General features: G+C 60.2%; 1 protein-coding gene across 2 annotated transcripts in view; it reads right to left on the reverse strand.

Annotated features, from left to right (window-relative positions):
- Positions 1-13,102, reverse strand: part of CELSR1 (cadherin EGF LAG seven-pass G-type receptor 1) — a 138,528-nt gene that overhangs the window by 65,593 nt on the left and 59,833 nt on the right. For both annotated transcript variants that reach the window (XM_047865869.1, XM_047865870.1), the window contains exon 3: positions 484-706. In XM_047865869.1, coding sequence (XP_047721825.1) covers positions 484-706 — 223 coding nt within the window. The remainder of the gene's footprint in view (positions 1-483; positions 707-13,102) is intronic.

Here is a 13,102-nt window from a genome sequence, read left to right on the forward strand (position 1 = left end):
AGACGGCACAGGCCGGCTCCCAGCTCCTGCCCACAGGCCTGGCCTGCCCTGTGCCCACTGTGCTCACGGTCTTTCCCCCGAAGCAGCCAGCCCACACTCCCGGCTGCGCCGGGCTCCACGGGGCTGGAGCCACGGTGGCACATGCCTGGCCACTCACCACAAAGACCAGGCCTCACAGCCGACTCTTCTGGGCTGCAGCTCCCACCAGCGCCCCCCAGGGCCTGTCGGCCGCACTGCACCCCTCGCCTGGTGGTGGGCGGGGGGCAGGACCCCCAGAGAGGAGCCCATCTTCAAAGGGCAGCCGGCAGGAAGCAGATGTCTGCTCCAAGGGCACAGGTGCCACGTCCCCACCAGGAGGCCACCCTAAGGGCCCCCAATTCTGCCCTTGTGACCAAAAGGCCCCCGGACGCTGCCCCGCCGTCCCCTGGAGACGGCTGCTGCGGCACCAGGCGCTCTCCCGCGGGGCACACGGGACGCACTCACGCGAGGGAGACGGTGAAGTGGAAACGCTGTCTCAGGCCTCGGAAGGTGACGAAGGACTGGGGCGGGAAGCTCCTGGTGGTCACCTCGCAGTAGGGCCGCTCGAACTCGCCGGGGGGGCACACGCAGTGGAAGCCGCCGATGAGCAGGTTCACGCACGTGCCCCCGTTCTTGCACACGCCGTTGGCGCAGCGGCCGGAGCGCGAGTTCACCTCGCAGTGCTCTCCTGCGGGACGAGACGGGCGGGGAGAGGTCACCCTGCGGCCCCGGAACCCGACCCGCGGGCGGCCGTCTCCGTGCAGCGTGCAGACACCGCAGGGCCCGGGGCCTTCCGAGGACCGCGTCGCAGTCGTCCCGCGTGGTGGCACCCCGCTCCCGGGGGGGCGATCCCGGGACAGTTCCCCGGAAACACCCCAGGGGGCTCCTCCACAGAGGTCCCATCCCTGCCCCAGCCCTGCCGGGGTCCCCGCGCTCGGGGGACAGAGGAACGTGCAGGGGTGAACGCTACACCCCGCTAGCCCAGCAGGGCCTTCCCTTCTGCGAGAATCATCCAGACATGATGAGAATAAGGGGGGGGGGCCAGGCCCCCTCCCACAACTGTGCCCGTTGCAACGGCTGCACAGTCAGAACAGAGGGGGCGACCGGGCTGCACGCAGGGAGCACGCTGGGCCCAGGGCCACCACCTCGGGAGGCCTCCCGCCCCACGCGCCCCCTCGCACTGCCCCGAGAGCGTGGCCGACGCCGGACCCCCGGTGTGTCTGTAATCCCGCCTGGCCCCCTCGCCAGCCTGGAGCTCGCCAAGGGCAGGCGCCACTGTGTCCCCACACCCCGCCGTGGTGACAGCAGGGTCCCGGAGGCTTCCCCAGAGAGACTGCCTCTGCTCCAGAGGTCTGTCAGACCCCGCCGGCGGGGAGGGTCCCCGCGCTCGCCAACAGGGGGGACACGCTCTGGGAGGCTGGGGTGGACCCCGAGCTGGCAGCCGGCAGCGGTCTGCCGGGACGATTGATGCTTGCTCCAGGGACGGGGAGGGCAGCTCAACCCCATGGCCCAGCCTGCCTCTGCCACACACAGGGGAGCCGCCAGCACCCCGCCAAGACCTGTGGACGGACAGGAGCTTCTAAAGAGCAGACACTCACTCCCCAGCTCCCGCCAACGTTCTTGGCCAGTTACTGATTTTCATTTCATTTCATTTATTTTTTAAGTAGGCCCCATGCCCACCACGGAGCCCACCACAGGGCTTGAGCTCACAACCCTGAGATCAAGACCTGAGCTGAGATCAAGAGTGGGACGCGTAACCGACTGAGCCACCCAGACGCCCCCACCAGTTACTGACTTTAAATGAATGCCTTTTCAGGGCGCCTGGGTGGCGCAGTCGGTTAAGCGTCCGACTTCAGCCAGGTCACGATCTCGCGGTCCGGGAGTTCGAGCCCCGCGTCAGGCTCTGGGCTGATGGCTCAGAGCCTGGAGCCTGTTTCAGATTCTGTGTCTCCCTCTCTCTGCTCCTCCCCCGTTCATGCTCTGTCTCTCTCTGTCCCAAAAATAAATAAACGTTGAAAAAAAAAAAAAATTTAAAAATAAATAAATAAATAAATAAATGAATGCCTTTTCAAAGAAATGTTTATTTCTTTATTTTTCAAAGAGAGCACGTGCGTGCAAGCAGGGGAGAGGCAGAGACAGAGAAGGGGCGAGAGAACCCAAGCAGGCTCTGTGCTGTGAGCGCAGAGCCTGATGCGGGGATCGATCTCACAGACCTCGGCTCATGACCTGGACCAGTATCGAGAGTCAGATGTTTAACTGACTGAGTTACCCGCACACCGCTAAATGAACACCTTTCAAAACGAACGTATGACGTTCACATCTGCACCCCTGCCCCCCTCCCCCATATCACTGTAGAAAAACACGTCAGAGCAGTAAAAGCCCTCAGTGGTCTCCTGCACGTCCTCAGGAACGAATCACTTTCTTTGGAGTCCTTTCCTGTCAGTGTACCTGCTTCCGCCCCTCGTTACTGGCTGCACAGAATTCCACTAGAGGACCCATCAAAGCTTCAGTCACTAACGTTCCTTACTCTATTATTGATGGCGTGTATGTAGCTTATAGCTTCTTCTATTGCAAATCACTTTCAATATACATCTGTGCTGGGGTTTTGTAATGTTTATTTATTTTTGAGAGACAGAGTGAGAGTAGGGGAGGGACAGAGAGAGAGAGGGAGACACAGAATCCGAAACAGGCTCCAGGCTCCGAGCTGTTCGCACAGAGCCCGACGCGGGACTCGAACCCACAGATCGCGAGATGGTGACCTGAGCCAAAGTCGGATGCTCAACCGACTGAGCCACCCAGGCGCCCCCAGGATCTCTGTGCATTTTATTGACAATGTGCATTTGCTGTCCCTGGAGCCACCCGGTAATTCCTGTGCATGTTTTCCTATCAGCTCCTCACAAACGAAGGAAATCAACTCTCCTCTTTTATTTCTACGGCCGCTCCCTCCTGGCTTGAGGTTTACATACTTGCAGCCACACAGAGATGTCGTATTTGCAAACAGTCATATCCATCCATTTTCCCTTAGCGATGCCCGTGCTCTTAGATTAGTACAAGACCAGTACGAAGGGATGTGAATCACACAACTCCAGAGACGTCTAATAGGAGGGGCCGTGGTGCGGGGACAGTGGCTTTCAAGCGACAGCAGCTTCCTGGAGCCCAGGAGTCACTGGGATCCCCAGGCGTCGCCTTAGCCAACCAGGCTGACTGACAAAATACCTGCAGACCGTGTGGCTTCAAACAACAGACATTCATTGCTCAGGGTTCTAGAGGCTGTAAGTCCACGGTCAAGGTGCCGGCCACCCCAGTGCCTGGTGAGAGCCCGTCCCCGGGAGCCCACTGTGCTCACGTGCGTGCAGAGCAAGCTCTCTGGTGTCTCTTCTCGCGAGGACGCTAATCCCGTGTGGCTGGGGGTCAGGGCTTCCACCCGCGAGTCTGGGGGGGGGGGGGGGGGGACACGAGTCAGCCCACAGCAGGCACGTGCGAGATCGCTGAGAATGTGGACGGACTGCAGGGTGATGTTAGGGTCTCATCAATCTTGAACAAGGAAAATGAGGTGCTGTTGAGAGTGGGTGTTAATGGCTCACACCAGACTCTGCACCCGGACCCCCCCCCAAGCCAGGAAGCCGCCCTTGCTGGGGCAGCCCACACCCCGTGGCTGGTCAGTGAGTAGCTGGAGGGTCTGGCGCCCTGGCCCAGAGCTGGCCGTCTCCGGAGGTGGGGACACGGTCAGCAGAGGACTCTGTTGCTCCTCTCCGGCCCGTCCTGCGCCCCCGACCCCCAGGCGCAGCTCCTGAGAACGCAGATCGTGGGGACTCAGAGTGTTCCTGGAGGCCGAGCTCTGACAGTGAGGATTCTAGAGTGCGATCGCTGACCAGCGTAAGAAAACCCTTTCAGCCACCCAAGGGGGTGCTTCCAAGAAGCTCACTTTTGAGGCACAGGCCAAACTGACCTGCGGTCAGCATCGCAAACCAGTGGTGCTCCCAAACACTCTGGGCTTTCCCTCCCCCTCCCCCACGTAGCCTCAGTGGCAACGCCTACAAAGTACGATTTGCTCCAGGCTGAGCCCCGTCGAAAACGGGGAGGGGGGGGGGGCGGGGCGGCTTGAAATCGCAGACTTCCTAACTAAAGTCCAGGACCGTGAAGGGGCCAGCAGGCCAGTGACCCCCAGGGCCAGGCCAGAAGCCCCGGCCAGCCCACCCACCTGTTCTCCCGGGCAGGGGCTGACCCCAGGGTCGCGTTGGCAGAGAGGCTTGGTTCGCACCCGCTCAGAAGTAAAAGGAAGAAGACAGGAGCCCACGGACCCGCCTGGACCCCCTCGAGCTCCACCCTCCATGGAAACTGCTGGCCCCAGCTGGCTGGGGGGCTCCCAGGGTGCCCCGCCCGCCACAGCGCTGGGCTCGGCCACCGTGCGGCTTATGCTAGCGTGCGCGCGCACACACACATACACACACACTCACAGGTGTGCTGATTTATACAGCTGTGCACACACGTGCCCTCACACATACGCCTGTGCACTCACACCCTCCCCCACCCACACTCACCCCCTCACACTCGCGACCCAGTGCTCCTGGCCTCCTCCAGGTGAACAGCCCGCGGGCTTCTTAAATTCCCTGCCTTCCTTTTCAATGCTTAGCTTAACGTGTGTTTGTCCTCCGCACACTTCAAACTCTCTAATCTCTGCTTGAAAAACGTGGATGACATGTGGGAGTGTTTGCTCCCCGAGTTCCAGCTTGGCATGTCGGTGGCCAAGTACAGAGTATTCTGGAACGGAGCCACAACGAGGGGACAGGGCGGGGAGTGCTCCCCAAACCGTGACAGCAAACAAAGGGAGGCCCCGCTAGGCCCTTCCCACAGCGCTCCGCCCCAAGGCGTTCCAGAACCAGCGTCCCGGGCTCGGGTCCAGGTGTTCCTGCACCCCCCCGCCCCCGCCAGCCTTCCGAGGCCCCCAGCCCAGCCCTTGCCTGCACGCCGGCCTGCAGACGTCCTCCCCGGGCCTGCCTCCGCGGCCCAGAGACAGGAGGCCACGCGCCCAGCCCGAGAGCTCTGCGGTCCCCGAAGATGTGACTTTGACTCTGGCTCCTGGTTTTCCTGCTTACAGACCAGTTTTCCGGGGCTGCAGGGAAACTTCCTTCCCCAGGAGGAACAGAAGGACGGCTGGCGTGAGGGGGCCTGTTCCGCCCACGGCCACGCGGGGACTTGAGCGCTCAGACCACCTGGTGGTCCCATGGGGGGTCATCCCTGTTTTTCTTCAAGATCGTGCTATTTTTTTTTTTAATATAAGTTGCAAATGAAGCTGTTTCCATGGAGCTGTTTGTTTTGATTTAAACGTAAAGTTTTTTTTTCATTTCCAATAAATACTGGTTTCTTAAGGCTGGTAGAAGAAATGACAACAAATTGCGTGGCTTAAAACAACAGACACTTATTCTCCCGTCGTTCTGGAAGCCAGAACTGAGGTGTGGGCAGGAGGGGTTTCCTCGGAGGGTCCCAATCCTTCCAGGGCTTTCTGCCTTCCCCACTCCGGCACTCCCGGGCTTGTGGCCACGTCCCCTCCAGTCTCTGCCTTCACATGCACATGTGTCCCGTGTCCCAAATGCCCTCCTTTCTCTTACAAGGACACCAGTCACCGGATGTCAGGGGGCCCCAAATCTGGGATGGTTTCATCCTGAGAGCCTTAACTAATACATCCGGAAAGACCCGATTTTGAAATGAGGATGCGTTTCTGAGGCTCTGGACATGAATTTGGGGGGACTACTTAACCCACCACAGCAGCCTTCTGCGTTTGTCCTAAAATTAGGGTCGTGGTCAATTTTGGCCTCGGCAACCAGCGCCCGGAGGTGACGCAGCATCTGACCTATGAGGCCGCCTCGCCGGCTTCTGAGTGACATTCGGCTCTGGTTCCTCTGCGCTCCCCTGAGGTCTCCCCAGCCTCCCAGCCTCGTCCGAAGGCCAGTGAAGGGGGGGGGCTCCCCACCTCCACAGCCTGCCTCGGCCGCTCCTCTGGGCCCCACCAACCAACCCAACCACCGCCCCACAGAGCCCACACCTCAAGCCCCGTCTTCCTCTTCCCTGGTGGAGGGGCCCCCACCATCTGAACGGGAGGCAAGCCCAGGGCCCAGAGACACCCCGCCCCTCCCCCTCACCTCCATCAGTGGGCCCCCCCCCCCCCCCCCCGTCACCTCCATCAGTGCCCCTCCCCCTCACCTCCATCAGTGCCCCTCCCCCACCCCTCCATCAGTGCCCCTCCCCCTCACCTCCATCAGTGCCCCTCCCCCTCATCTCCATCAGTGCCATCACTTCCATCAGTGCCCCTCCCCCTCACCTCCATCAGTGCCCCTCCCCCTCACCTCTATCAGTGCCCCTCCCCCTCACCTCCATCAGTGCCCCTCCCCCTCATCTCCATCAGTGCCCCTCCCCCTCACCTCCATCAGTGCCCCTCCCCCTCACCTCCATCAGTGCCCCTCCCCCTCACCTCCATCAGTGCCCCCCCTCACCTCCATCAGTGCTCCTCCCCCTCATCTCCATCAGTGCCCCTCCCCCTCACCTCCATCAGTGCCCGCCCACTCATCTCCATCAGTGCCCCTCCCCCTTATCTCCATCAGTGCCCCCCTCACTCCATCAGTGCCCCTCCCCTCACCTCCATCAGTGCCCCCCCTCACCTCCATCAGTGCCCCTCCCCCTCATCTCCATCAGTGCCCCTCCCCCTCACCTCCATCAGTGCCCCCATCAGTGCCCCTCCCCCTCATCTCCATCAGTGTCCCTCCCCCTCACCTCCATCAGTGCCCCTCCCCCTCATCTCCATCAGTGCCCCTCCCCCTCATCTCCATCAGTGCCCCTCCACCTCACCTCCATCAGTGCCCCCCCTCATCTCCATCAGTGCCCCTCCCCCTCACCTCCATCAGTGCCTGCCCCCCCATCTCCATCAGTGCCCCCCCTCACCTCCATCAGTGCCCCTCCCCTTCACCTCCATCAGTGCCCCCCTCATATCCATCAGTGCCCCTCCCCCTCACCTCCATCAGTGCCCCCCTCATCTCCATCAGTGCCCCCCTCACCTCCATCAGTGCCCCTCCTCCTCACCTCCATCAGTGCCCCTCCCCCTCACCTCCATCAGTGCCCCTCCCCCTCACCTCTATCAGTGTCCCTCCCCCTCATCTCCATCAGTGCCCCTCCCCCTCACTTCCATCAGTGCCCCCATCAGTGCCCCTCCCCCTCATCTCCATCAGTGTCCCTCCCCCTCACCTCCATCAGTGCCCCTCCCCCTCATCTCCATCAGTGCCCCTCCCCCTCATCTCCATCAGTGCCCCTCCCCCTCATCTCCATCAGTGCCCCTCCCCCTCATCTCCATCAGTGTCCCTCCCCCTCACCTCCATCAGTGCCCCTCCCCCTCATCTCCATCAGTGTCCCTCCCCCTCATCTCCATCAGTGCCCCTCCCCCTCATCTCCATCAGTGCCCCTTCCCCTCATCTCCATCAGTGTCCCTCCCCCTCATCTCCATCAGTGCCCCTCCCCCTCATCTCCATCAGTGTCCCTCCCCCTCACCTCCATCAGTGCCCCTCCCCCTCACTTCCATCAGTGCCCCCATCAGTGCCCCTCCCCCTCATCTCCATCAGTGTCCCTCCCCCTCACCTCCATCAGTGTCCCTCCCCCTCACCTCCATCAGTGCCCCTCCCCCTCATCTCCATCAGTGCCCCTCCCCCTCATCTCCATCAGTTCCCCCCTCACCTCCATCAGTGCCCCCCTCACCTCCATCAGTGCCCCCCCTCACCTCCATCAGTGCCCCTCCCCCTCATCTCCATCAGTGCCCCTCCCCCTCATCTCCATCAGTGTCCCTCCCCCTCATCTCCATCAGTGCCCGCCCCCGCCCTCCCCCACCCCCGTCACTTCAGGGAGTCCCATCCCTCACCTCCAATGCCACCTGCACCCCAGCGGTGCAGCCTCCATCCACACAACCACAGCCACCTCGCCGCAGACGCCCTGAAGCCAGGCCAGCCGCCCACTGACTTGCGAACCCGCCTGTGCTCCCCGTAACTCCAGAGAGAGCTTTTCAGAACGCTCCCCTTGCCAGGCGCTGGCTTAGCGGCAACGCACGGCTCCACAAAGACGCCACTCTGCCCCGAGGCCCGGCCCTCAGCCACACCTCTGCCCCCACGAACGCCCCGCTCGCCCGCGGCACGCCCCACACTCCGGCCACGTGGGCCCCCTCCTCCCAGGGCTGTCGGGGACACGACGGGTGATGCAGGTGGTCACCAATGATAACCCAGCGGTGGCCCCCTTCCTGGGGGCCTGGCCTCCGGGGGCGGCTTCCCTGCACCCGGTTGCAGTCCTGTCCCAGCAAGCTGCACCCATTTGCCTGACCAGGTCCAGGGCACCCATGACAGACGCTAAAAGGCCCAGAAGCTTCTGGCTCCAGGCTGGGGGCGGCCGTGGGGCTGCTCGTTAGCATCTGTGTCCCCAGGCTCCAGGGCGGGACAGGGTCTCTGGAGCCAACCAAGTCTGAGCACGTCCGGCACGCAGAGGGTGCCAGGCGCAGAGGGGGCGCCCGATGCACGCCCAGCGCGCGGCAGGGATGAGACAAATGCTCGGAAAATGAAATCGTAAAATGCCAGGATTTCCCGGGTCCAAGCCAATGATTAACGCCTGCACGGAATTATAAAAGCTGCTAATTCGTGTATTCGATTCAAACGGTGTTGGGAAAACGCTGATGTAATGAACGAAGAATTACTTTTATAGTTAAACACGCGTTTTGGAGAAGAGGCCAGTGAGGACTCGGGAGTGTTGGGTGTTCAGACGGGCGAGGTGAGCCTGGGAAGCTCCTTCTGTCTGGGTTCTGGCACCTTCATTCAGGCCGAGCCCGGGTCTCCTAAGGGCACTTCCCACAGCGGCCACCGCAGCTCATCTGTCTACACTGTAAGAATCCACCAACACTTTCTCTTAAATGTAGGTCCTATGCAGTGGGGTGCTGGCGAATCCTGAGAGCCGGCCCGGGTGAGGGGAGCCCCGACCTGCCCATTTCCCATTTCCACGGTGTGCACACCCCCTGGGTCAATTTCAAGCTACCACCTTGACATCACTGAGCACGAACTTGGAAGAGACGTGATAAGTTTTGTTTGTTTGAATCTATTTTCTGAGTTTTATTTACTTATTTTGAGAGAGAGAGAGAGAGGGAGAGAGAGCGAGCATGAGCAGGGGAGGGGCAGAGAGAGAGGGAGAGAGAATCCCAAGCAGGCTCTGCGCTGTCAGCGAGAGCCTGACGTGGGGCTCCAGCTCGCGAACTGTGCAATCATTTTCCGAGCTGAAATCAAGAGTTGGACGTTCAGCCAACTGAGCCACCAGGCGCCTGAGCCTCTGATTCCTAATTTTGGCTGCGGTCATGATCGCAGGGTCACGAGTTCAAGGGTCATGAGCTCTGCACTGAGGTTGGAGCCTGCTTAGGATTCTCTCTCTTTCTCTCTCTCTCTCTCTCTCTCTCTCTCTAACCCTCTCCCCCTCTGTCCCTCTCCTCCACCTGCATGCTCTAAGATGAAATGAAATGAAATGAAATGATAAATAAAAATCATCTTACTTTAGGTAACTAACTCGGATCAGCCTTAGTGAGCCCCATATCTTTACCATCTGATACAGTTCTCATTAGAAACACTATTAAAATGAAACCCGCATGTTCTCAGACACACTTCCTGTCCAGAATTAACTTTATCGTTCCTTTCCTAGGAGTCCTCATTCAAGTCAAGTTCGGGCTTCTCACATCCTGACATCCTGCTCAGGGTCAGATGCCCGCTCTGGGTCATTCCGACCCTGAGGAGAATCTCCCCTCCTCCAGCCATGCACCCCCACCACCCCCCGCCACTGTGACGAGTGCCAGCCCCACCCCCACGCCAAGGATCGGGTTCACCTGGGCAAACCGATAGCCGCACTCAATAATGCATGCAGTGAACCACAAGCCCCCCGCAGGTGAGGAACACAGGGCTCGGCCTCCTGGTCTTGGCCCCGGTGCAGAACCCCAAGCAGAAATTTGGGGAAGGACTCCCCTTAACAACGAAACAGAAGCTCCCCGGAGGCGAGGCCCCTCCAGCCCCCTCACCTGCAAGGGCTCACCTGCAAGGTGACTGCGGGGAACATGGGGTTATGGAGGGCAGTGAGGCCCGGCCATCGCTGCTACTCTAATCCCCAGACATGGGGACTCTGCTTTTTTTTTCCTTCATTTTTTTAAGGTTTATTTTTAAGAGAGAGAGAGAGACAGAGCACAAGCAGGGAGAGGCAGACAGAGAGGGAGGGAGACACAGAATCGGAAGCAGGCTCCAGGCTGAGCTGTCAGCACAGAGCCCGACACGGGGCTCGAACCCACGAACTTTGAGATCGTGACCCGAGCCGAAAGTCAGACTCTCAACCGACTGAGCCACCCAGGCATCCCACATGGGGACCGTTCTAGTCACCATCTTGCAGATGAAGAAACGGAGGCCCAGCACCGTGTATAAAACATATCATTTTTTGTATGTAACAAGCAAGTTCCTTAAAGATAAGGAGAATGGAGGAAAGAGAGGACGCCTGGGTCCGGGAGCCTGTGAACTGGGCTTTGCCGGAAAGACTGGGGATCGTGGCCAGAGGGGCAGTGCGACCACTAGGCTCCAGAAGGGGCCCAAGCAGAGGGACGGGAGAGCCCTGGTCCTGGCCACCGGGACGTCACGGTCGGGCAGGATGTCTGTGCAAGAGGAAGGGGTAGCCGGGCACCTCGGTGTCACTGCACAGAGAGCAGGCAGGCAAGCAGGTGGCGTCGAGGTGGGGTGTGTGTGCGCATGTGTGAGATGTGTGTGTTGTGTAGGTGTGTCTCTGGGGTGTGATGTGTGTCTGGTGTGTGTGGGGGGGTGGAGGCTGTGTGACGGTCGTGGCAGGAGGGGCGAGGAGGTTCGGGGCTGGAACCAGGGCGAGGCTGATGGGAATCGGCACCTCCAAGACCAAGCTTCAGAACTTGCCCCGTGGCTGCTCCGGGTGGAGACCAGAGAGGTGACGGAGCCCCAGCCAGCCGGGAGAGGGGGGCACGGCCAGACAGAGACCCTTAGACCCTCCTGGACAGGAGGGGAAGGGCACGTACAAATTTGATGACTTAAGCTGCTCAGTAAATAAAGGGACAGTTCGCTCCCTCCTCGTCCTCAGAAACAGTCAAGGGCTTTGAACTAGAAAAACCAGTATTTTCAAAGTCAGCGAGGGAAGAAGTTGGGTCTGAAGCACAAAAGACACTTTGGAACTTGAAGTTTAGGCAGAATTAAAGATCGATAAGGCGCACGGAGGACAGAGCGTCCGGAGAGAGTGTAGGCCCCACAGTCACCAACACGGGACGGCTTCAGAGTCAGGTCCTCAGACACAAGGACACCGAACCTCAGTCCCCACCGTGGGTGTCAGGTTACTTTGCAAAGGCAAATCTTAACAAACAAGATGCGATCCAGCAGCGTGGTTCCTCGGGGGAAGCACAGAGACAAGGGACAGGGGACACTTGAGGGTCTCCATCAGAAATGGTTAAGCACTGGGAAAACATGCCCATTCATCCTTCCACCCACCCAGGGCCTCGGCGGCCCCTTCTACCAAACACCGCCCCCCTCAGGAGCAACACCGCTGCCCCGGGACAGAGGCTTCCTGAGCAAGCCCCCCGCTGGTGCCTCAGTTTCCCCCGCTGCAAATCCCTCTCTGAAGGCAGGATTTCTGTGTCTTGCCCTGGAGCAACCCCTAGCACCCAGGAGGCTAGCATCAAGGTGAAATGTGCTAATTCTGCAAAGCTCTGAGCTGAGCACCTGGCAGGCTGGTACTGTGATTTCCCGGTTATTAACTCGCTTCTTGGGACTAGGAGCCCCCCCTCCCCCACACTCCTTGTTTGACTTTCTCACCTCCCCGTGACTGGCTCTGCCCTGGAGCCTCCCCCTCCATGGGGCAAGGCTGCCAGGAAAGGCCTCTGCTGAGAGCCCAGACACCTGCCGCCCACCCTCTCTGACCCCCCCTGCCTGGAGGGAGGGGAAGCCGGAAGCCCAGACCTTGTCCAGGTTGGGCCTTCTCTGAGCCTTCTCGAATGACTTCATTATTGTCTTTGAAGCAATTTCCCAGAACTCCAGACACACCCATTCTTTTTTTTTTTTTGAATATAAATAAAAAACGCATTCCAGCAGGAAAGGAAAACGATTCTGGCTTACCCACCTCTTTGGTTCTTCTTACCGGAGTCACCGACATGTTTGAGGGTTGAAACCCGGCTAACCGGAATAATCAGTGTGCATTCTAAACTCCCCGGGATGGAAAGGCGGCCCAGCCAGTGCCAGCCCCGAGCCACACCCGAGGACCCCTCCTTTTAGGAAAGGGGTGCTCTCCCCACCTCCCCACTCCTCACGCCCATCAGAGGGTGAAGGGCACAGAAAATAACCAACCCCCAAGTCAGCTAACCGGTGGCCCCGAAAAGACACGTGCAGGTTCCGACTTCCAGAAGCTGTGGGCATCGGTTCATAGGGCAACGATGCCATGGAATTAAGGGTCCTGGGATGTGAGACCCGACCCGTATCACCCGGGTGAGCCCCCTGCCATCACATCTGTCCTCACGCGACAGGGGCCGGCTGTGCGAGGACGGAAGCAGAGATGGGAGCGGTGTGGCCACAAGCCCAGGGCCACCTGAGGCCACCAGGAGCTGCAGGAGACACGGAAGGGCCTTGCCAGGGTTATTTTAGACCCCCGGGTAAGCCCCAGGACACTGACCCAACCCTCATCACGCCAAAGGAGACCGGCCAGATTCCGGAGAGCCATCTCTTCCTGGGGACAGTCGCCCACAGAAAGCCGCAGCCCTTAAATCTTTCCGCATCTCCCTGAGCCTCAGTGGCCCAGGAGCTGCGCCCCCCAGCACGAGCCCGCTGTGGTGCCCCTGGCTGCCAGCGGCTGAGGACCCAGCAGGCACTAAATGAACACAGCGCGAGTAAACATCACAGGTCTCGGCTGCCAGAGCTGGTGGGAGGCCAACCAGGGGGCCCCGGACACTGCCCACACGTGGTGACCAGGCAGGGTCAGCTGAGCCGACCACCGGGGCCTGAGTGCCCGGGACACCACCTTGGCCCCTTCAACAGGG

The sequence above is a fragment of the Prionailurus viverrinus genome, chromosome B4, assembly GCF_022837055.1.
Source record: "Prionailurus viverrinus isolate Anna chromosome B4, UM_Priviv_1.0, whole genome shotgun sequence".
In the NCBI taxonomy this organism is placed as follows: domain Eukaryota; kingdom Metazoa; phylum Chordata; class Mammalia; order Carnivora; family Felidae; genus Prionailurus; species Prionailurus viverrinus.